General features: G+C 41.1%; 1 protein-coding gene across 1 annotated transcript in view; it reads right to left on the bottom strand.

Annotated features, from left to right (window-relative positions):
• LOC144493681 (caspase-6-like) overlaps positions 1-24,555 on the bottom strand; it is a 30,846-nt gene extending 6,291 nt beyond the window's left edge. Inside the window, exons 1-5 of the mRNA XM_078212996.1 lie at positions 24,302-24,555; positions 11,907-11,951; positions 9,291-9,327; positions 6,383-6,532; positions 3,758-3,834 (exon numbers count right to left, since the gene is read on the bottom strand). Of these exons, the coding sequence (XP_078069122.1) occupies positions 3,758-3,834; positions 6,383-6,532; positions 9,291-9,327; positions 11,907-11,951; positions 24,302-24,323 (331 nt within the window). The 5' untranslated portion in view covers positions 24,324-24,555. The remainder of the gene's footprint in view (positions 1-3,757; positions 3,835-6,382; positions 6,533-9,290; positions 9,328-11,906; positions 11,952-24,301) is intronic.
• Positions 24,556-26,033: the final 1,478 nt, after the last annotated feature.

The raw sequence follows: 26,033 nt of genomic DNA, 5'->3' as shown, positions 1-26,033 counted from the left end.
TGAGCCTCAGCTTACGCGTAGGAGGAGGAGGACGACCATCAGTCGTTCCAGATCTCTCTTTGGCCCAGACAGACGTCAATCTCAACCAGCATACCCAACCGATTGCAGCTGACATTGATGTGAATGCTTGGTCGATTAGTTGTGTCTAGTCAGCTGGGTCAGTGTGCTGATATAAACAGGGCCTAGTTTTAAGGCTGATAAAATTGGATATCCTAAATTAAAGAATTGGGCATATTAAAATCAAACACAATCAAATCTCAGGCAGGCCAATTGTACAATACATAAATGTGTCTGCGCCTGACCCATCAACCACCCATCAAAGGTCGTTACTGATACTTAGCAGGAGATCATTGCACCTCATTGAAATGCACCGGCCTATTGTTAGAAGCCCAGATCGAGCCAGACTTTCTGTCACCAAGAGTTCCTGTAGATACCTTATCTGATAAACAAGTTCAACAGCATGGAGATGGACACCTGGGGGCGGACCCTAGTATCCTGTCAGGCAGACATCAAGAAACCCACTGGGTATTGGAACCCCCTCCTGGGACCTCATTGGCCGGAAGCCAGAGAGGTTTCTGGAAAGGCAAGCAGGCTGGGGGATAAAGGGACATACTTTGAGAGACCAGCAGCGAAGACTCGACGAAGGAGGCGGCCTTGCCCATTCGGAAGACTGACCGAAGGAGGAAGGAAGGAAAGAAGAAGCTGCCATCGAGACTCACCTTCGTGACGATGGACCAGAGGGACTCAGAGAATCGGGCCTGCAGTTCAACCAAACCATTTTTACGGGTAGTATAATTGAATCTGCTGGGGTATCCTCTTGTTTTATGTGGGTAATTTAAGGGTTAATGGTGTTATTATTAATAAACTTGTTGAACCTTTACTTGTGTTTGTCCTTTGTCCATCTTGCAAATGAGGACACCGGGGTAAAACCTTAGAGTAAGCAAACTGGTCAAAAGTATCTGAGAATTAACAGGTATCACAGCTCCAGGGACCTGGGTTCGATTCCCGGCTTGGGTCACTGTCTGTGTGGAGTTTGCACATTCTCCTCGTGTCTGCCTGGGTTTCCTCCGGGTGCTCCAGTTTCCTCCCACAGTCCAAAGATGTGCGGGTTAAGTTGATTGGCCATACTAAAAATTGCCCTTAGTGTCCTGGGTTGCATAGGTTAGAGGGATTAGTGGGTAAATATGTAGGGATATGGGGGTAGGGCCTGGGTGGGATTGTGTGGTTGGTGCAGACTCGATGGGCCGAATGGCCTCTTTCTGTGCTGTAGGGTTTCTAAGATTTCTAAGGTACAACAGTCAGTTTGACTTGAAGCAGGAGCAGGTGGAACAGAGCAGCAGGTCCAGGTATAGAGGGTCTGGGCCTAGGGAACAGGACAGACCCAGTCCGACCTGGACCTTATATTGACCAGCTACAACACAAGCTATCAACCAGGAAACAATCCATCCAGAAGCACAAAAAAAAGATATGGGAGCAGTGGGGGTTGCGGATCTGGTGGAAGGGGGAAGTCACTGAAGCAGCTGTGATCAGAGGAGCCCCTGGCATAAAACTGGGGGCAGACCTGGCAAGTTGGAACTTAAAAATGCAATAGAGATACTGGAAATACACGTTGCCAACTATAAAGGGGAAGATCTGTGAAGATCAGAAAACTAGGAGATAAAGTAGTTTAGTGAGGTTGGATAAATTGTACTAATATAATCACTTTCCTCACAAACTACAAAATGTTTGCTTATTTTTTAGTATTCAATTTTGATCAAGCATTATGTCCAAAATGGGAATCACTTCTCCAACTTGCTCACAGTCCTGCAGTTTTTTTCCCCAGCATCTTCTAACATCTGAAACACAATCCTAAGTGTTGTAAACTTATTGGTATATCATCAGAAACTGAACTGGATCAACCATATAAATAATGTGGCTACAAGAGCAGATCAGAGGCTAGGAATCCTGTGGCCAGTAACTCGCCTCTCGACTCCCCAAAGCCTATCCACCATCTACAAGGCAAAAGTCAGGAGTGTGATGGAATACTCTCCGTTTGCCTGGATGAGTGCAGCTCCAACAACACAATAAGCTTGGCATCATCCAGGACAAAGCAACCCGTTTGATTGACACCCCTTCCACAGACATTCACTCCCTCCACCACCAATGAAGAGTGGCAGCTGTGTGTACCATCTACAAGATGCACTGCAAGAACTCACCAAGCCTCCTCAGACAGCACCTTCCAAACCCATGACCACTACCATCTAGACAAGGGCAGCAAACAAATGGGAACACCACCAATTGGAAGTTCCTCTCCAAGTCACTCACTGTCACTGGGTCAAAATCCTGGAACTGCCTCCTACACTGTGGGCATACCTACTCCACATGGACTGCAGCAATTCAAGAATGCACCACTTTCGAGGGCAATTAGGGATGGGCAATAAATGCTGGCCTATCATACTTTGCAGGCTCAGGTAACTGATCCTTACATCCTAGCTCTTCACCTTTCTGCCAGCCCAGGTTGGAATTTGCCTGGAATAAATACATGCCTATTCCCTCGAATCCCTGTTTGCATTTTCTGAAGAGCTCAGGAGACACACTTGTCGCAACTCCAAATGCTTTCTCTCTCCCAATCTTCCTACAAAGCATGTCCCACTAGAGACTAATCTTGTCAACTCCAGCTGCTCACTTTATCCATTGTTCCCTTGGATTCTGCCAACAAATCATTACCTCTCTGCATTTCCCTCCAGAATTAACATTCACTTGCAAACAAAGCACCCACACCTACTGACATAATTGCCGGAATCTTACTGCCTCGCCCGGCCTGGAATCAGGGCAGGTGAGGCTCGCAGAACGGAATTCTCCGTTGGCCTCAGGCGGGATTCTGCAAGCCTCGCCCGAGCAAGGTCGTAAAATAGTTTCCCATGGCTTTGACTGAACCTTCGGCTTGATTGTAGTAACACCTTGTCTCTTACAAATGACAAAAGAAAGAAGAATTCACTCTTCAACCCTATAACCCTGTCTGCCATTCAATAAAAAGACTGATCTGTAATCTCAATTCCATTTACCCACTTTGATTCCCTGTCCTTTAATATTTTTCTTGAATAACTGTTCATTTCAATTTTGAAAGTTAAATTGATCCAACTTAACAGATTTGCACTTACCACTTGGCCATATTTTCCAGAACTTGCCCCACCTAAGCCATCATGGTGGGACGTGTCCATTATCAACTTGCCATTCCCCTCCTTCAAAAGCCTCACATTGTTTTACCCATTATCTCTTCTTAAAAACCCCAATCCCCAATTTTTTCTCCAGAATATCTATCCCCTCTGCACAGGGTGAAACCTCAAACTCAGTCATTTCTAGCTCCATCACAGCTCCTCTTCCCTTCTTCACTAAATTCCTGATTCCTCAGTCATTCCGGAATCTCTTTGCCCACATCAAATCTCCCATTTGCATTCATGCTCAGCCCTTTCATCTCTGGTGGCTGTTCTCCTTCAGTGACCTCGATCATAGACAGGACCCTCTTCAACTACTTCCTAATCAGCCACATCCGTCCAACCTCTCAACCACACGCCCTTCTCCACCAGCTCTGGGAAAAAAACTTTCTCCTAATCCACTTGTAACTGCACTTTCAAACTCCCATCTCCTTAAGAGTTTGCCCTTCCTTAGCTGTGATGCAGCTTGTTTGCTCAAGTACACACAACTCTACCATCGATATGCATATCCTATCATAGCATTCACCATTTCCAAATAGTTGTAAAGGTATATTGTATGTTACCTTTGTGAATTATCTCCAACACTTCTGATGATTTGAGGTTATCATAAGCACGTACATCAAAACCCAGCTCTCGTAACCTATTTTTTAAAAAAAACATGTTGACTTACCCATATACAAGTTTCTCTTTCTTTAATCGTTTCCTTTACAAGCTACAGTTCCCAATCATTAACAAAGTGCAAAATAAGCCAATGTCCAAACTGATGCTTAACTGTGACATGCACAAGAGTAACCCAGCCCCAGGTGACATCCCCTGGTGCTTTCCCTCACCATGGAGAAGCGTTGAACAATACATTGATAATTATACAGGAACTACAGGAGGAAACCAATGTTCTACCACTCTTATACAGAATTTGATCCCATTCACCCCAAGTGCTATATCTAGCCGCCTCTTGAATACATTCAATGTTTTGGCATCAACTAGTTTCTGTGGTAATGAATTCCACAGCCTCACCACTCTGACTGAAGAAATGTCTCCTCATCTCCGTCCTCAGTGGTCTACCCCGATTCCTCAGACCGTGAGCCCTGGTTCTGGATTCCCCCACCATCGGGAACATCCTCCCTGCATCTACTCTGTCTAGTCCTGGTAGAATTTCAAGTTTACTTTCCACTGCCTTCAATAGAAAACAACATTCCCCACTGAGCAGGTTAAGTTAAAATTACCCCACAGCTGAACCTCTGATTCCCCATTGAAACTTCTTTTTCCCAGTACGTTAATTCCAGTCGAAGTATAGTGTTTTTTGTGGGGTTTTGTTGTCTCATGGCTTCTAGAGTAGACAGATGAATAAGAGGGCATACTGTGGATTACTATCTAGTGATCCCCACTGAAATCAACATGAAAGAACCAGATCCCAATGTGACACAGCAATTGAGAGGGGGGCAAGAGCTGGAGGGGAAAATTGTCACAGACATCCCTAATGGGTCATCAGTCAGATGGACCTACAAGGTCAAAATTTGATCCTTACATGAGAGGCTATGGGAGGGGGTTGGGGTGTAGGCTGTCAGCTAGGGTACCTGCGCCTGAGCACTATTTATTAATCCCTTACATGTCTGGACAAAGGGGCAGGACAAGAAGTGGGACCTATATGTTAATAACCATTCAAGGTGTATCGTTTATGCACTTTTGCTGACTGTTTTTGGAAAGTCAGGCAAAAATGCTAGAAGTGAGTTCCCAAGTGAATTGATATTTACTTCGATGTGATCCAAGCTGCTTACATTAATCATAGAAAACTTGCAAGTCATAGAAATTGCTTTAATGACAAGTAGACAATATTTAAATGAGTTTGGACGTTGCTGACATTCAAATGGATAAAGGTTGTGTTAACTGTTTGTGATCTTATTTATCCTCAACCAAATAAAAGTATGTTAAATTATATGAAAAGTAAGCAAAGCTGCAGGCCACTGGGGGTCAATTGGTCCAATATTTTCCTAACATACTAAGTAGCCATGCTCCAACACAAGATGTAGCCAAGACTAACGGAGAGGTCACAAGAAATGAAATTATGTTGGTAATTCCTTGATGACAAGGTGTTGCAGCCCAGTATCAACTGAGATCCTTCGATCAACTGCCTCCCCACTTATCCTTTGCTCAACAAGTCAATCCTCCTCCTGCCTTGACCTTGAACTCTAATCTCTTCTAGTTTCTCTCCAATCTCTTCTCGATCTCATTTTGTCCATGAACCCTAGCTCCTGTTTCTTGACCTCATTCACAAAACTACTGACCGGCCAATTTCCCTTCCTCAGTTCCATGGTCGCTCATATTGTATATTGTTCTGTCTCTTCAGATTTGCACCCTCCCGTTATGATCCCATTAGCTCTAGAGAGCGCCCATTTTTCCCTTCTCCAGGGATTTGTCCTTTGTCACGTTGTCTTTCTGATCTACATGCTGTTCCTTGGCAAAGAGAGAAGAAGTCAATCTCCACAGTCTCCCAGCTCTCCCTCTCCATCGACTCTTCCAAGGTGGCAGATTACTTTTCAACATCCTAAATTATAGATGAGTTAAATTCTTTTCCACGTAAACCTCAGTAAGAACTTTGCTTCTGCACAAACTCGGTTCCATTTATATCCCAGTCCACAATGAGAAAGAATGAATGTGTTTGAGTTAAATTAGATACAGAAAGATAAATAAATGTGGGAACGAAAAAATATTTTAAGTTAAAATTTTAAATCTTAGAAACCTCTAAGAGCAAACCTACAGAAATGAGAGGCCAGAGTTTCAATTGCTTCACTTCTGGGCCGCAGAAATTGAGCAGCATTTCAGGAATATAAATCCCCATCAGTAAAAAAAAATGTCCTTACTTTGTTCAGTACCATACTTAACTTTCTGCAGTAATTGATTTTAACATTGCAAATGTAACAATTTATTGATACTTACAAGGAGGTTGAGAGTGAGCTTCATAAGATTAACAGTAGAGAGGCACATATCATCCGTCAACTTGTGATTATTTACAATTCATGCTATTTCTCTTCCTCACCACAAATTTCTGGTAAAATTACATAGTTACGAGCATGCACATTGTGCTCTTATTTTCCCTGCAAATCTCAACCACTAATTCAACCCTATTTTCCCCGCAAATCTCAACCACTAATTCAACCCACACTGCAATATATTCCAGCAAGCCCACATACCTTCTTTCCAGATTGTATCTATCAGCATTTGTGCCTCCTCTGTTGGGCAAGTTTAGATACCAGAAAAAGCGCTCATGGTTGAAGATTAAAGCAACCCCTCGACTTTTATGTTTCATGCTATATTCAATAGATGGGTCCATGACATCAGCACTATGACAAAAAAAAGGACAAATTCAGTACAACAAAGCAAAATACTGTCCACTTGACACGAGGTGACAAGCAACTTGTGTCAACCAAACACACTGACGTAATAGGAATTCAAATTTACTCAAAGCACAGACGATGTTTATGCCAAAGACATGCTATACAGCAGAAATTATCCATTCATCCATACTTTTAGGAGCATTCGTAAAATGCATGTAAAAACATGCTTACCCACTGTATTTTCAAGTACACGAGAAGTAGTTTGTGACCTTATATATTGTGAGTATATATTCCAATATATACTCAATCGTTCTGTTTACCATTTTATGGAATCCTTTTTACAATCTTTTCCCTTTGTGATGTATTATGGTTCACCAAGTTCACCAACTGCTCCTGCTCCATGACATGCTCAGTCAATAAGACATGACAACTGATATCAATCTAGATTAATGGGGAAGATTTATTCTCGGCCAATAATTAGTCTCAGTCAATAATAGTCTTTGGGAAAATTAGCAACTGCCAATCTCAATTCATTTTTTCCCCCCAGTGCTGCATCAGTACTTTACAGATAAGAGGTGCCTCTTCTTCAAATGTAGTTTGACTTCTTGATTATATTACCATAATTTCAAGAGAAGAAAATCAAAAATGATTTAAGAGCTTTACATGCAAATACACGTTTTGTAACAAATTCCTCAGTTCTCTGATGTAATGTTTATAGGGTACACGTGACATAAAAAGGAGAAATTTAACAAGATTAACAACAAAGGTCCAAGTTTTAAATTTAGGAGGCTACAACTGAGAACACTTTTATAACCCCCCACTTAAATGCCATCTTTCTTTCGCATTTAGGGTTAAGAAACTCATTTTGGCTCAAAAAACCCATTAGTTGAATTACATTCACATTTATCGAATGAGAAATTAAACAATAAATTCGTTATTTGTTGAAGATCATGCTATCCTTTGTGATCCTAAAACCATTCATGGGATTGGAACATTTCCAACATCTACTAGTCATCCTATGCAACTGAGTGGCTTGCTAGGCTATTTCAGAGGGCAGCTAAGAGTCAACCACATTGTTGGAAATACGCATAGACTGGATTGAATTCGCTTTTCCGGATTAGCCCAGGTTTCAGAATTACAGTCCAGGAGCATAACTACCATGACACTGTGCAATTTCAACAGCCAAATGATCTCACAGCACTCCACTGATGGCCACTTTTAACAAGTGCACAGGACACTGCGAAAAAAAAATGAAGAAGTACTGCTGTATATTTCACCATCAAGAAATAAATGTGGGGGTTACAGGGAAATGTGTGGGATTATGAGTATAGGGAACTGTAAGGAATCTATGATTAAAAAATGTCAATGCTGTTTCAATAAAAACCATTAAAATGTACAAAGAACATCATAACAAACCAAGAAGTTAATATCATTTTCAATAATAAGTACACAAAAATCATTTTAACATTTGATTTGCAATTTATTCTTTTGTCTCCATGTAAAGATGTCAAAACAACATTTTGGTTCAAACTCCCGTTGATTGGTTAATGAGTCTTTCAAAATCTTTAGGTGACATATTGATGAATTCTGTTGTATGTTTACTCCCTTGTTTAATTCCCTGCAGTTTCTCAGTCTTCAGTACTCTGTTAACTTATTGCTGACTATTCAGCCACTTAAGATATCAAATCAACACCGTTGGAGGAGAATGGGAAGAATATTAAAATAGCAAAATTAAAATCGTGTGATTAAAATTCCAGTCCAAAAAAAATTAAAACCTCACACAAATAACAAAAAAAACCAGCCTACATTGACCTGGAGGGATGCGATGATATAAAATTCCTTATACATATTTATCTTTAACAATAGTTAAATCATTCAGCTTATTGAGCAACATCTATTGTTAGACTGGAGGTTGTGATCCTGGTTTTGAATGATTAAGTAATAGCTTTAAAGGCCAGTAAAATGCTTCTCATTACTCCATTTATTCAGGTTACCAACCCTCCGGAAGTGTCTTCAACATCCAAGGAATTGAAGATTACTTTCCAGAACATCAGTGTATGCAGCCTAAAGGGGGATTGAACAAAACTGTGGCTCTTTCCTTTGAATATTTGCATTAGTTATAAGACATTGGAATGGCGATGGTGGGCAGTAAGGCTGTTTAACTAACAGTGAAAATTAATCTAATTGGATAACAAAAAGCCTGACCCTTTTCCAATTGGTGAGGGCAGGATGTGTCCCTAGAGGTTGGCCCAATGGTGGGACTGCAGTTCAAGGTCATGTGATGCAATCACCACGAACACACTCACTGCTGGCAACCCTACATGGTACCAGCAGTGCATTTCTCTCCCCTCCACCAAACAGTCTGATCTGAAATGACTTAAGTTTAAAGTTTATTTATTAGTGTCACAAGTAGGTTTACATTAACACTGCAATGAAGTTACTATGAAAATCCCCTAGTTGCCACACTTCAGTGCCTGTTCAGGTACACCGAGGGAGAATTTAGCATGGCCAATCTACCTAACCTGCACATCTTTGGCTGTGGGAGGAAACCGGAGCTCCCGGAGGAAACCCACACAGACACGGGGAGAACGTGCGAACTCCACACAGACAGTGACCCAAGCCGGGAATTGAATCTGGGTCCCAGCCGCTGTGAGGCAGCAGTGCTAACTACTGTGCCACCCCAATAAAAGCAAATGCAAATAAAATTGCAGGATATACAACTTTAAAATAAAATAAAACAGTTACATTTAAAAGCATTTCATACCTTGAAAAAATCATTGGAAAATCGACTTCACAGGCAACTAAAACAAAAAGGAAAAGAAATTTTCCATTAATTTAAACTTACAACACTATACCTTCTTTTGCTACCTTGAGCATTTTTCTTTAGGCTTACCAGTTGAATACCTATGGCCTGCCACCTGGTAGACTATCAGGCCTTCAAGAAGTCTCCAGTAACTTATCAACTTATGCATCAAGTATATCTACATTACTTAAATGGTCATACATATTTATACCTACAATTAATTTGAATTTAAAAACAAATTTAAGAGACATAGCAAACCTGCCGAGAAAGAGAAACTAAAGCACCAGAGAATAGGCTGCAAGCAAAACAAAACTGGGACCTCAGCAGACGAATGGAGAAGGAGGCAAGTGTATACATAACTAACCTCTACCAGAATGCTGACACAGAAAATAAACCACCAGCCTCTGAAGCCTCGGCCATCTTTATTTAACTATTGGAAAACCCAAGTAGACGGTAGCAATATGTCATCAGGTTCGGCCTTTTGGCTAAGATCAATTGTAGAATGAAGAGGATGCTGCACTTGGTTGAGGCCATTGGGTTGTATTTGAGCTTCATATTCATATGAAGCAATTTTTAAAAGCGGCACCTCGGCCTTTTGGCCAAGATGCAAATGAGATCAAGCCTTGGAGGAGGAATCCTCCCCCTCCTCCAATCAGCTTGGATCATGTAGATCAGGCCCAAGACAGGTGTGAAGGCCCTGTCTTGTCAGCTTGGATCGGAAATGTCTCAACTTGGTGAGACTCTGGATTGGACTTGATTTGATTGAATTGGAATAAAAATACAAAAAAAAATGTTATCAGGTTCAACTTGATTACAGGCTCATATCTCCCCCCCCTTTCAGCAAAAATAATCAAATGCAACAATTCGTTAACTTCCACTAATATTCAATTTGGATCATTTGTCAAGAGATTATCATTGAGTAGTAGCATGTGGGAGTGACCATACAGAAAATGAGGGAGTAACCAAAGCTGGAAATGTGCTTGTTTGATTGGGACAGCAGGAGGGGAACCACATAAAGACAATCCAATAGTGACGGGTACAATGAGTTATTGCACCAGCACGATCCCACTCAGACAGCAGTAATTTAACTTTCACCTCACAATTACTGAGCCATGAAAGCTTTTAAAATCCTGCAAAGTTATTGTTATTGACTCAGGGCAATTGTGATATTTGTATTTTCATCCTTAAGATTCAACTTGAGCCCAGTGTGATGAAAATGTTATTGTTTTAATATCTTTAAGATAGTGTTGGTCTGTGGAAATGCTGTGTGTGGAACAATGTGTATGACTAATTTGCTTAACCTAATGAGTGAGTGTCCATGGAATAGAGGCCATCCAAGAGACTAGGTATGAAAAACATTTCATAGGGCCAAGTTGGATGTTCTACAAATAAACACAACACGTGGAGAAATTTGCATTCAAAGATAAGTGAGGATTTTGATTTTTAGCTGTTGAATTTTAAAAGGAGGGAAGAAGGAGTTTACAACTTAACGAAAGGTCACAATAAATAAGGCAAATTTATTGAATTTTATTTTACCTGAGAGTAGTGGCCATAAGGAGAACATAAAAGGTTTTTATATTCTGGGAAAGGTAAATGCCATAGAGGATAAGAACTAAGTTTTTTGTTAATAAATGCTTCATTTACTATTTAAAATCTCTAGAAGAAGTGTTATTGGAATTTCATAGAAATCATAGAAACCCTACAGTGCAGAATGAGGCCATTCGGCCCATCGAGTCTGCACCGACCACAATCCCACCCCGGCCCTACCCCCATATCCCTACATATTTACCCGCTAATCCCTCTAACCTACACATCTCAGGACACTAAGGGGCAATTTTAGCATGGCCAATCAACCTAACCCACACATCTTTGGACTGTGGGAGGAAACCGGAGCACCCGGAGGAAACCCACGAGGAGACTGTGCAAACTCCACACAGACAGTGACCCAAGCCGGGAATCGAACCCAGGTCCCTGGAGCTGTGAAGCAGCAGTGCTAACCACTGTGCTACCGTGCCGCCCATTTGTGACTCCTGACCTCAGCAACATAAACATATCTTATAGTAAAATACAAATTGATAATCATTTTGATAGCTTGCCAAGCTTCCCTTTGGGATTTGGTTAGCCCAGCAATTACCACCTGCCAGATCATAAACAACAGAAAAGGGCATGTTACTTAGAAATATCAGTCACGAAGAAGTATGGAACTGTCTGGAAGCAATAAATGTATTCAACAGTGCAAGAGAACTCGACTATCTGCCCAATAATTCAATCAGAAATATTTCAGGTCAATGTCTGCTGACACTGATTCAGCTTCCTCGTAGTATAGGCGAGTATCTAAACCTGGATAATCTCCTTCAATTGAGGCATCAAGACTCAAAAGAATATCAATAATCAAATTAAACAAACCTTTTGGATTTATGGTGAGAAACAGCTCATGCCCCTTATAGTTCTATTTTCAAAAGGGGAAGGGATATTGTTTAAAAAATGGTTTTATATAAGTGAGCATAAATAAGAACCAGTAATTCCAGTCCAGATTTGTTATTTCTTTTGCAAAGAAGAAAACATGGATTTACTTACCATTTGCATTTTGTTCAACAGGTTTGCCGTCTTGAACAATAATACCTAGGAATAAAGTAACTTTTTTTAATTAATGCATAAAATGGTTCAGAATATTGATGCTGATTAAAGAGGAAATACTACAATATTCACTTTTAGTTACATCTCCAATTGTTGGTTGGTAGTACAGAACTTGAGTATTGCTAAAGCTTTGACAAAATGTATTTTTTTCAGCAAACTTCAACTGAATTGCAATATAAACACATCTCAAACATGTTCCATTCATGTGAAATGGAACAAACCAAAGGAGAAAGTTCACAGTTTAAAGTTGTTGAACACAATGTTGAGTTCGGAAGGCCGTAATGTACCTCCAGTTTGCAAGGTAATCGTCATTACAAAAGTTTGAACAGGCTAGGTATCTTTTTCTCTGGAAAAGAACAGGCTGAGAAGTGAGCTAACAGTTCTTTAAAATTATAAGAAGGTTTTGATAGAGTAGATAGAGTGTGTTACCACTTGAGGGAGAATAAACTAGAGACCATCAATGTTAGATACTCACCAGGGCTCCTTAGACCACACCTTCCAAACCACAATCACTATCATCTAGAAGAACAATAGATACGTGGGAACACCACCACCTGGGAGTTCCCCTCAAAGTCACACACCATCCTGACTTGGAAATATACCTGCACCACATGGACTGCAAAGGTAGCCCACCATCACCTTCTTAAGGGCAATTAGGGATGGGCAATAAACTGATCTAACTTGTGACATCCACATTCCATGAATTAATTTTTAAATACAGGGAAATCGGCAAAAACCTCTACTCAATGAGCGGTGAGAATGTGGAAGTCAATACTAAAGGGAGTAGTTGAAGTGAATAATATAGAGGCATTTAAGGGCGAAATGGTGGCACAGTGGATAGCATTGCTGGCTCACAGTGCCAGGGAACCGGGTTCGATTCTGGCCTTGGATCACTAACTGTGTGGAGTTTGCACTTTCTCCCCATGTCGGCATGAGTTTCCTCCAGGTGCTCTGGTTTCCCCCACAGTTCAAAGATGTACAGGTTAGGTGGATTGGTCATGCCGATATTGCTGATCCAAATTGAATATTAGTGGAAGCTAATGAATTGTTGCATTTGTTTATTTCTGCTCTTCCAGGGTTTGTGTTGTTCAGATCCATTGCCATAGTGCAATCTCCAAGTAATCAGTGACTATGACTTCCACTTTTACACTGCTGAATCATGGGCTAAATACCCTTGAAAAAGTTGCCACTTGTTGAATGAGGTGTAACTGGGTTCCTAAAAAGTGCACCAATTTTATGTTTATTGCTCAACTCAAAATTAAGTGTGAAGGATAATCAGTCCTTTTAACTTCCTGGTTAACTGGTGGTGAGAATGCCTCAAAGTGATTGGCTGCTTACCCTGCTTATTCCAGGATATTCCCCGGTCTTAAATGGTCATTGGAAAAGGGGAAGAGATGGCTAGATATTTGTGGGCAATTTTCTTCAAAGTCTATGGTGAGCGCTATTGTTCTGTTGCTGACTGCAAAGTTTAGCCCTTTACTGGAGTTTAAATAACAATGCACCATTATTCAATTTCAATGATTACAATATGCATTTGATAAATTTGGCTCTTTTCAGTTCATATTGCAAAGAGCAATAGTCCTATTTACATCTCATCATATCATAAACTATCCACTGAAGCTAGAAGCAGTTTAACTGTTCTAATCAAAACTGCTGTCGCTGTCCATGGTTGGACTCTGGGGGCGGAAGCAGCAATCTTCAGCAAACACTCTTACTTCCTTTCTGATTCTTTGCAGTATCTTCATCCTAATCTCTAATACTTTGTACGTAATTGTAAAGTCCAGCATGTATTTCTCAACTCATTACTGAATTAACTGTTAAAATACATTCTTCCATATTTATTTATTCAGCATACACAGATGAAAAACTTTCTTCCTCATGTTGCCATTGTTTCTTTTGTCAATTAAATCTGCACCCTTTGCACCCCGATCCTTCCATTAACCAGAACAGTTTGTTCTGATCTACTCTGTCCAGATCCTTCATGATTTTGAATACCTCAATCAAATCTCCTCAACTTCCTTTTCTCAAAAAGGAAGCAGCCCTAACTTCTTCAATCTATCTACGTAACTGAAGTTCCTCCTCCCTGGAACCATTCTTGTGAATCTTTTCTGCATCCTCATCAATGTCTTCATATATTTCCTAAAATGTGTGGTGTCCAGGACTGAACTCCAGTTGAGGCCAAACTAGTGTTTATACAAGTTTAACACAGCTTCCTTGCTTTTCTGCTCCATGCACCTATTGATAAAACCTAGGATGATGTCTGCTTTATTAACCACTCTCTCAATCTTTCCTGCCACCACAGTGATTTATGCAGATATGCACCCAGATCCCTTTGCTCCTGCAGCTCCATTAGAATTATACCCTTTAGTTTATTTTGTCTTTCTACCAACAAGAATCACTTCAAACTTTGCTGCATTAAATTTAATCTGCCCTCCTTCATTAATCTATGTCCTTTTGAAGTTCTGCACCATCCTCCTCTTCACAGCTCACAAAACTTACGAGATATGTATCATCCACAAACTTTAAATTGTGCCTCACACTTTTCTGGACTAAATTCCATTGCCCCTTCTCTGTCCACATGGCCAGACCATTGATAACCTCTTGCACTGGTCAGGAAATATATTGAAAGCAGTAGAACCCTGGTTATTTGAAGCTCTAGGAATATCTAATACTCCTCATCTAGCACTGGAGGAGGGGTGACAAAATGAAGAGGCAACACAATTTATATTCCGGGGCCTGTCTAAGGATGTTTCTCCACACCACGCACCTCCCCTCCACCATAGTTCATATCTACTTCTGCACAATCTCTAGATTTTGAAAATTAATTTCCATGATGTCGAAAATGAATTGTATGAATATATAGCATTCAATAATGCTATAGCTGTTTAATCATTTTTCCCACAACTTAGGATATTCTAATATCCAGGTCCCAACATTGAATTCACTACCAAATATGGAATAAGTGAATCCCTTCCTGCTGTTGGTGAGAATTCTTCAATCTGATTGGTTGCATGCCCTGTTTGATGACATCACTGGAGATCACCCCACGTGGTGGCAGATTCAGATGGAGCAAACCCACAGCACGGAGAGTGCCAGATCTTTGCAAGTTCTGGCACTTTGCATTATCAGCAAAATTTGGTTCGATTAAAATGTTTTTTTGCCTGTAGTGGCAATTTTAGTTCATTTTCTTTTTAAAAAATGCACACAGTAAATAAAGGATACGAATCACAATTTATTGGCCACGAGATCATTTTAGTTAGAGCTGTACAATAAATTTAGAATGGTGCCCAATTCTCTCAAGTGGTCCCTTCTTTTAGAAATTAGTTACAACTCTCGGGGCTAAAAGGGACGCGGGGGAAAGGCGGGATCAGGATATTGAATTTGATGATCAGTCATGATCAAAATAAATGGCGGAGCAGGTTTGAAGGGCTGAATAGCCTACTCCTGCTTCTATTTTCCATGTTTCCCCTCAACCCATTTAATTTTAGTGGGGCTTAGGTATAAGCTCCTTAGAAAATGTTACATTTTAATGCATTTAAAATGCGACATTCTAGTTAATTTTAAACACTTCTGTATTTTAGTCAACAGATTTTTAATCCAAAAGATGGGAAAACAAAATGAAATTTGGGTCTACAACAGACCAACACTGCCCAAACAGCACGGTTGTCACAGTCCTACCTTCAACACTTGTGTACCAGTTCACTTGGACATTGTAACCACCTCACAGATATATTATAGATGTAATTCCTTGACTGCTTTCCAGCAACTTCTCTCTATCCCTTCCTTCTTCCCCGCTCTTTATTTTATTTTCTGTTTCTGATTTGACCTGGAGTTAAATATTCTTACACTTCCTGCTTCAGACTGCACAGCTCCTTAAAAATGTTTTGCTTTAGCTAAGGAGTTACACAGTTGCTTGTCGTGTAAAATCCCACTGAAAGTCTAATGGCAAGCGCAAGTCAGCCGTTTATTCACGACTCTCAGCAAAATTTGGCCGAACCAACTTCTACAGATAAATATCTAATGTGCGCGCATGTTTATATATCACAACGCAGTAACAAATGCAAGGATTCAGACGGCACACTATTTTTCGGTGTTATCCAAACCTAGTGATGCATTATCCCTCTGAAACACACCCACCCGTTTGTTATTTCAAATAGTGGCTCGATTTGTGATTCCAATTTCTTTCAGGTTACAGCAACCCCTTGTTTTGCCTGCAGTAATTCCCAAGGTGGACAGTGACTGATGAGAGGCTTACGTAATTTAATCATGTGCTTTGAATTCAGACGGGATTGCACTACCGTGCAAGCTGAGTTGAGGTAAGGTTTTATTTTGTGACATTACGTAAGGCGCAATCACATGGCCTACCCCAGCTTCCAACTGACTTTGGCTGATTCGCAGCACTGTGCACTATCCTACAGATTATGAATTTTTACATTTCAACCTCTGCTACAACAGGATTATTCAAGGTTTAACACATGAATATGAAACAAGGGGAAACTGCAACTTGGTAATCAAACATAAACCTCCTTTAACATGAATAAAAATTTCAATAGCAAGGTTACAATGAACAAATGGCATTTTGTAGACATTTTTCTGCACTTTGTGCCCAATTATGCTGCTTTAATCACACAATTCAAATTACACTTGCATCTCATCTTAGCGACACTATGAAAACATTAATAAAGTACCATGGGTAAAATAGTCTAAAAATTGCATCTTCCTGGCGCAACAAACAATTATTTACAATCTACACTTAATTTGAAGTTGCTAACTTTGAATTAATTTAATTTGAATGGGAATTGTGAATAACATTTCATGCAGTGTTTTAAATTGTTTAATGTAAACTGCTAGATAATTGTTGGTTTCATTTCAGCAAAAATGGACTGAATTACCAAGAGTGAACTTTCAGCTACTACAGCAATCACTATAAATAGCAGGGACTCCTTGTCCAATGAAAAACAGCTTTCACTGCAGTAAACCAGAATTTAAACACATTTAGCCTGGTCTTCTCAGAAATAAGCTCTACTAAAATAAACCATAATTTTGTGAACTAGAGTATAAATGGTATGATAGCTAGGTCGAAAAATACACCCTTTTTAAACTGAAAGCCTAAGTGATTGGCAGAGTTAAAGGCAGTGGTTCTGCAAATAGTCCTAATTATGCGAATTCTTGTTGTTTTTGAGAACCAGATTACAGTATAAAATGTTAAATGCTCAAATTTAAGATAGACCTAGAGCTAACCTGTACATCAGATCAAGAGCTAACCTGGATATCATGTTGCAACCTGGTTCTCTTTCTTTTCACCAATGGAAATTTCACTAGAGTACTGAATGTATTATTAATAGGTCTTTGGATGAACTAATACAGAACAGGGACAAGTATAAGTTGTTGGTAAATGTCCTTAAAGTGATTGCTGATTTTATTCTGTTGCAACTATCATACTGCTTACGCTTGTTTCTTCATTCTCATTGCAATGAACATATTAATATAGCAAGCAGTAAATACATCTAACGAGAAGTGACCACGTATGCTGCAAAACTACAGTCTAGGAGACTTCCAATCTAGCATGTAATATGCTAATTATAGTGATTTAAAAGGTGGATGAAAATTGAGGTAAACCTTCAATCCAGATCTGGCTGATTCAGCAAACCATTTAAGAACAAAAATATCTGCTTGAGAAAAATAGATTAGGGCTCTGCTGTTTATGGGGAAAACTGGAAATGATTTATATACTTATGGATGAAGGAAATATTTTAAATAGAACAGGTGCAGTCTTGTGTCTGAAAAGATCAGATTTTCAGATAATGCCTTCAATGACTCAACGGCAGTGAAACTTGCGTTGGAGAGACGTGACAAAATATGGGTATAGAGTTAAATGCCTTCATTTTGTTCATTATAAAATATTAATGGATTTCATTATATTCCAAACATAGTAGAAAGAATAGTAAATTTGGACTCAATCTTGGAGAATGAACATTGTTGAATTTGCTATGATAATTTCCCAATACTGCTGAGAAGCAAGTCAGAAGACAAAAAATGCTGTATTCAGACATTAAGAGTACTGTGCATCTGGTATTATAAATTGAACAAGATAATTGATCAAAAATACTCCTCTGGGGCTTTTAAGTGGCTCATGAGATCATAAATTGGGCCATGAACTGACTCTGTCTACATTTCCTGCCGCCTTGGAAAAGCAGCCAGCATAATCAAGGACCCCACGCACCCCGGACATTCTCTCTTCCACCTTCTTCCATCAGGAAAAAGATACAAAAGTCTGTGGTCACACACCAACCGACTCAAAAACAGCTTCTTCCCTGCTGCCACCAGACTTTTGAATGGACCTACCATAAATTAAGCTGATCTTTCTGTACACCCTAGCTATGACTGTAACATCACATTCTGCACCATCTCCTTTCCTTCTCCTCTATGACCGAAATGTTTTGTTTGTACAGCGTGCAAGAAACAGTACTTTTCACTATATCCCAATACGTGACAATAATAAATCAAATCATGGATAGACGTGTTAGGTGTTTTGGCATTTGCAGTAATCAACCAATGTTGTGAAAAACTGCTTGAGATTTTAAGGTAAAGAAAAATTAGAATTGTAACTTAATTTCTGAGAGAAAATTGTAAGATAAACCAAGTAATGTCTGGACAAAACTAATCTTATAAAAATTAGGCCATCTGTTCTTTGAGAGGATAAGCAAAGGTTCATGAATACCTTTTAGAAACAATTGTGCTACACTTAAATAAAGTTAATTATAAAGGAATGAGGGCAGAGTTGGCTGGATTGGATTGGGAAAGGAGTTTAACAGGAAAGATGGTTGATCAGCAATGGCCAATGTTTATGAAAATAGTTCATGACTCACAAACGTAAATCCGAATGAGGAAGAAGGATTTTCGGGAGGGGATAAATCAGCCATGGTTAACCAAGGAAGTTATGATATTATTAAACTGAAAGCAAAAACATACAATGTGACAAAGATTAGTGGTAAGCCAGAGGATTAGACAAGTTTTAAAAACCAACAAAAGATGACCAAAATAATAACGAGGGAGAGGATAAAATATGAGGGTAAACTAGCAAGTAATATAAAAACCGATAGCAAGAGCTTCTTATTATAGGAAGAGAGAGGCCAAAGTAAACATAGGCTCCTTAGAGAATGAGACTGGGCAATGACGGAGAAGTTAAACAAATACTTTGCATCCATCTTCACAGTAGAAGACACTAATAACATTCCAAAAACACTAATTAATCAAGGGGTTGAGTGGGGGGTGGGGGGGGGGGGGGGGGGAAGGGGAAGAGAAGGAAATAAATAACTATCATTGGAGAAAAGGTACTAGGGAAACTATTGGGCCAAAGGCTAATAAGTCTCTTGAACCTGATGGGTTGCATCTCAGGGTATTAAAGGAAGTAGCTACAGAGATAGTGGATTCACTGGCAATAATCTTCCAAGAATCTTTAAATTCTGGAAATGTCCCAGAGGATTGGAAAACTGCCAATGCAACACCCTTAATCAAAAAGGGAGACAACACACAGTCCATTATCAATCAGTTCCAGTTAGCTCAAAGTCTGTCATTGGGAAAATGTTAGAGTCCATTATAAATGATGTAATAGCAGAGCATTTAGAAAGGCATAATATGATCAAGCAGAATCAGCAAGGCTTCATGAAGGGGAAATCATGCCTGACAAACTCATTAGAATTCTTTGAGGTGGTAATGAACAGGATAGATAAAGGGGAACCAATAGATGTAATATACTGGGATTTCTAAAACACGTTCGATAAAGTACCAAATAAAAGACTACTTAATAAAATAAGAGACAATGATGTTGGGGGTAATATATTAGCATGGATAGAGGAACAGCTAACTGAAAGACAGAGTTGGGATAAGAGGGGCATTTTCAGGATCGCAACCTGTAACTAGTGGAGTGCCACAGGGATCAGTGCAGGGCACACAATTACTTACATTGTATATTAATGACTTGGACGAGGCAAATTAACATACTATTCCCAAGTTTGTGGATGACACAAAATCAGGTAGGAAGGCATGGTGAGGATGACACAAAGACAGGTTAAGTGAGTGGGCAAAAACTTGACAGATGGAATATACTGTAGGAAAATGTGAAGTTATGCACTTTTGTAGGAAGAATAAAGGAGCTGAATATTATTTAAATGGATAGAGACTGCAGAAAGCTGCAGCTCAGAGGGATTTGAGGGTCTTCATGCATAAAATCATGAAAAGATAGCATGCAAGTTCAGCAGGTAATTGGGAAGGCAAATGGAGCGTTGGCCTTGATTTCAAAGGGAATGGAGTACAAAAATAGGAAAGTCTGACTAAAACTAGTAAAGGCACTAGTTAGATCACATCTGGAATACTGGGAACAGTTTTGCACCTCCCCCCCCCCAGATCTAAAGATATACTGGCATTAGAGGCAGCCCAGAGAAGGTTCACTAGGTTGATCCAGGGTATGGAGGGGTTTTCTTATGAGGAGAGGTTATGTAGGTTAGAGCTGTACATTGGAGTTTAGAAGAATGAGGCACGACCGTATTGGGACGTATAAGATTCTCAGGGAGCTCAACAGAGTAGGTGCTGAGGTTGTTTCCCCTTGTGGGAGAGTCCTGGACCAAAAGGCACAACTTCAGAGTAAAGGGTTACCCATTTAAGACAGCTACCAGGAGGAATTCCTTCTCTCAGAGGGTAGTGAATCTATGGAATTCTTTACCATAGAGAGCTGTACAGACCAGTCGTTAAGCATTTTAAGGTAGAGATAGACAGATTTATAATCAGTAAGGGAATGAAGGGTTATGGGGTTTACATAGAATCCTGACAAGTGCAGGAGGCGGCCATTTGGCCCATCGGGCTGGAACCGATAATCCCACCCAGGCCCTATCCCCGAAATCCCACGCCTTTGTACTTACCCTGAAAATCCCCCGACGCTAACTGGCAATTTGGCACAGCCAATCAACCGAACCCACACATCTTTGGACTGTGGGAGGAAACCGGAACACCGAGACATGGGGAGAACATGCAAACTCCACACAAACTGTCACCCGAGGCCAGGTTCGACCCCGGTCCCTGGCACTTTTAGGCAGCAGTGCTAACCACTGTGCTGCCCCGGATAAGACAGGAAAGTGGAATTGAGGATTATCCTATCAGATCAGTCATGATCTCACTAAATGGCAGAACAGGCTCAACGAGCCGAATAGCATGCTTCTGTTTCTATGCCTTACGGTTTTTGCAAATTTTGATGGTTGTATTTAGTCGAGAAAGAAACTTTATTTTGCATAATTACAATAAAGCTGAAAACCTTCCTGATGCTTATTTATTCCAGTGTTGCAGATTGCGTTCCACCCAAGGAAGTGAAAATTCAGCACTAAGAGAACTGAGTAATGTAACCAAACTTCTTTAAATCACAAATTAAGATGTAAATAAAATAGAGCATTTTAGTTAATTTGATTTTTTAATCCAAAAAAAGATGGGAAAGCAAAATGTTTGGGATTTACAACAGACCACCACTGGCCAAATATTAGCCCTGCTCTCACCATCTCGCCTTAAAGCCTTGTGCCCCAGTTCACACCTCTCCAAATCCTTATCCAGCTCACACTTATACTGTAATTGTAATTCCATCAATGCATCCCAGTAACTAACCCATCTTCTCCATAATTGCATCTTTGCTGTTCATCTCAACTACTCCACATTAATGGAGGGTGTAGAACTCACTATTCATCAGTCATATCTCAGTCCATCTACATTTAAAATACGCTATTTTGTTGTCTCTTAACTCTCGTCTCTAATCTGTCTTTTCCATTCTTTATTTTAAACAGACTCAGGAAAAGTCCTTTGTCTTCTATATGTGGGGTTTTATCTTCAGCTCCTGCAGTAGCACATGAACTAATAATGAAGTAATTTCAGTGAAAAGGAAGTGATTATATAGAACTAATTATACAGAAGTGAGCATTACAATTCCACTCATTTCCATAACATTTTCATCCATTCCCATTCTCAAGCCCATGTTTCTAAAGCAAACACTTTTCCTCTCTCTACCTACTCAAAATCTAAATTTATCCACTCCATCTTCTGAATTCACAATTCTGAAATGAAAATAAATTTGTTTCACTTTCTTTCTAGAAAGACCATACAATCATACGTCTGCTTCTTTACCTGACCAGCGTCAACACCCAATTATCCCAAATTTGATGAATGCTGAGACAAACCAAGAAGCACCCTCAATTTTAACTTGACATTTAATGTAAAATTGTTCATTTTCAAAGGTGCAACTGCCAGACAGTAACTTTGTAAATTTCTGACGTATACACACACCTCCTCATTCTTTCCTGTGCTTTCTTTCACGCCTCCCATGCCCCACCACTTTGCTTCTGCTGCAAGTTTCCACTCACTCCACCCCCTCACTTTTGTTTTTACTATATGTTCATCTCCATTCTTTCCTGCTGCTTCTTTCTGATCAGCGCTCTTCCCCAATTTGATTTCATTATGCACGCTCACTTTCCTTTTTGTTGCACATTGTCAAACCTCCAAGATCATCCTGGAGTCTTGAACACTTCTTCAAGCAATCCATTAGAAAAAAAAAATCACAGGGACATTTAAAAAAAGTGGGTCTTGGCATTATTTACTGTAACATTATATTAATATTTACAATATTAATATTGGAGCTGTGAGAAAGGGTTATTTGACTAGGTGGGACAGTTTGTTTCCTTTCCTCTGCTTCATGCATACCTCACATCACACACACCCTCTGTCTTCTCCACAATCCACTTTTATAACCCGTCGATGCCCAATTAGTTCCGCTACACTATTTTATGATGCACACTTGCTCTTACTGTAACTATTAATTCTCCCTTTCTTATGCGCCAGCTCGCTCTGATTTAAGAAACAATCACATTACAGTTGGCTAGATCAGATACTACAGCACAGCAATGACTATAATTACCCTTTTGTTTTGCTCTGGAGATATTGTAACTGGATGAGTTCCACTTGCATTTTTACAAATTAAATCCATAATAGGCCAAATAAAGAAAATGTCCATCTTCTCTTCCTCCAACATAACTCTGCTTTTGATAAAAATTATGTTTAACAAATACTCGATTCTAAATCAATCCAACACAAAACTAAGATTCTCAATCTACAGCTGGGGATAAAAGGACAAGTTTATATTTCAGATCTGGACACCTGTGTTAAAAGATCAAGTGAAATAAAATTGTCTATTCACTCCAGAGAAGCTGATTGACTCCCGCTGAGTGTTCTCGTAATTTTCTGTCCTTTCGTTTTAGATTTCCAGTAGCTGTAGTTTTTGTTTTAAATCAAGATGCGGCAAGGCCAGCATTTATTGCCCATTCCTCGTTACACACAGAAGGTGGTAGTTTGCCATCACCATAAACACTTGCAGTCGATATGGTGAACTCTGGATAAATACTATTAGGTAGGGAGGTCCAGGATTGGACTCCAGTGAGGATGAATGAACAACAATATAGATTCAAATCAGGATGGTGCAAGACTTGGGCGGGCAGTTGAAGGGTGATGATTGCCCCATGCGCTTGCTGTCCTTAGCCTTCTGGATGGTGAAGGTCACCTGTTTGAGGTGCCCCAGAAGGCATGTTGAGTTAGAGCTGTAATAGTACTCTCTCATTTCCTTCTCTATGAACAGTATGCTCTGTCTGTATAACGTGCAAGAAACACTTTTCACTGTACATTAATACATGTGACAATAATAAATCAAATCAGCGCACCCAGTGGTTCCCAAACTTTTTCCACTGGGCCGCACTTTCAGAATAAAAATTTGCTCCAGCCACACCAAATTTTTTATTGATAAGAAATACATTCAAAAAGAAAAAAAAAACTCCTAGCAGTGCTTGATTCATAACATAGAACACAACTACTTTAGAATATGATCATGGGACATCCAGAAAGTATAAAACAATGCTTGTTTAAACCATGTTTAAAGGTTTCTTTGATTGTCCTTGAATCTTGCCCCCACACTTGCCATTCCCTCTCGCCGCACCCTTTGGGAACCACTGCAATGGTTCACACAGCAGTCGCACAAGCCCAGGTGAGTGGCTGGAATGAGCAGCGTTAGCCTGGGGTGTCAGTCACCCTGTGCTGCTTTGTTTCCCTCCTCCTCCTCCTCAGGTGAGTGTTTACCTGGGGAGAGGCAGTGGGATGTGATGTTGCTGAGTTATAGACAGGAGAACCCAGCCACACAAAGCACAGCAAACCCCTCCCCCCCGGCCTCCAGCCCCCCACCCCGACCCCGACCCCGGAGTGGGGGGAGGCAGCCCAGCCCAGGGGCTGGGGTCCCGGTCCTGGGCCGCTCTCAGTACCTGGTTCCTGGGGCGCTGCCATCCGGTCGCTGAGCTGCTTTCCGCGGCCTCTGTGTCTCTCCCTCTCTCTCTCTATCTCTCTCACACACACTCTCTATCTATCACTCTCTCTCTCTCTCTGTCTATCTCTCTCACACACTCTCTCCCTCTGTCTGTCACACTCTCTCTCTCCTGTCGGTCTTTCTCTTTGTCTCCTCTCGAGCCGCCGCTTCCTGGAAACCAGTGAGCTCCCGCCCCCTGCTCTCTGACTACTCAGTCGGGCTGTCAATCAGACCGGGCTGAGGCTGACAAGTGCAGACAAGCTGCTGTCTCCCACTGCCTCACCCAGCAGCTGGGGAGGAAAGTCAAAGCAAGGTGAGGCTTGTACCGTGCATGGCAGGGTCCTGGGGGAGTGCTGAGGAACAAAGGGACCCAGCAATACAAGTACATTGTTTGTTGAAAGCGGCATCATAGGTAGACCGAGTGGTGAAGAAGGCGTTTGGCACACTGGCCTTCATCAGTCAGGAGTCCAACAACACCAGGTTAAAGTCCAACAGGTTTATTTGGTAGCAAATACCACTAGCCTTCGGAGCGCTGCTCCTTCGTCAGGTGAGTGGGAGCCTAATGAAGGAGCAGCGCTCCGAAAGCTAGTGGCATTTGCTACCAAATAAACCTGTTGGACTTTAACCTGGTGTTGTTAGACTCCTTACTGTGTTTACCCCAGTCCAACGCCGGCATCTCCACATCATGACTTCATCAGTCAGGGCATTGAGTATAGGAGTTGGGACATTACAGCCGAGATTCTCCCAAAAAGAAACCAAGTGCCCAACAGGTGGGAAAATGGGAGAATTTCCCGCCCGTTTTTTGGGAGTGCTTACCTGAACGAATCACCGGCACTCTAGACATTACAGAGTGACTTAGAGAGATTAACGTCAGAAACTGGGGGACATGGCCTGAACCCATTGGAGAAGCCAAGATCGGCATGCTGAGCAGGCCACTGCGCATGCACTGATCTGTCAGTGGGGAGATCGGTGCATACGCATTGCCCCCTCCCCATCGCCGGCCTCCTGATCATTTCCCAACCACCTAACAGCCCTTCTACCCCACCCCCCTCCCCGATCACCGGCCTAACCGAAGCCCACTCGGAGCAACCCAAATCGCCAGCCTCTCATGGCCAGCCCCAACCCGAACCCCCTCCCCTCCCCAATGGCCAACACCGACCCACTCCCCATGTGCAGCCCTGATTGCCCTCTCCCTCCTTCTCCCATCGCAGAGTGCGCAGCAGGTTCCCCCTTCCCACCATCAATCAAACCCCCAGTAGATCCCACCTCCAGTAGGCCTCACCCCCAGTAGGCCTCACCCCCTTGGTACTGACTGGTGCCAGGTGGGCACCCCTACCCTTGACCTCCCGGGGAGGAGGCTCAATGGCTTATTTCCCCACCAGTGGGGATCATGCCTGGTTTCCGTTGATGGGGACCCGCTGGTGGGAACCTCTTCTGCCAGGAGGGAGAGAGACTACCGTTCTGGGCTCGCTAATCATATTGAAATATTAATTTCAATATGGTAATCAGCCGCATGCCGATTTCCAGTGCAGTTTAGTTTATTTGTTGGTGTCATAAGTAGGCCTACATTAAAACTGCAGTTGCTGTGAAAATCCCCTAGTCACCACACTCCAGCACCTGTTCGGGTACATTGAGGGAGAACTTAGCATGGCCAATGCACCTGAGCAGCACACCTTTCAGCTTGTGGGAGG

This window comes from Mustelus asterias, chromosome 1, assembly GCF_964213995.1.
Source record: "Mustelus asterias chromosome 1, sMusAst1.hap1.1, whole genome shotgun sequence".
Lineage (NCBI taxonomy): Eukaryota > Metazoa > Chordata > Chondrichthyes > Carcharhiniformes > Triakidae > Mustelus > Mustelus asterias.
Note: the sequence above shows the minus strand (reverse complement) of the source record. Positions and strands in the feature narration are given on the sequence as shown.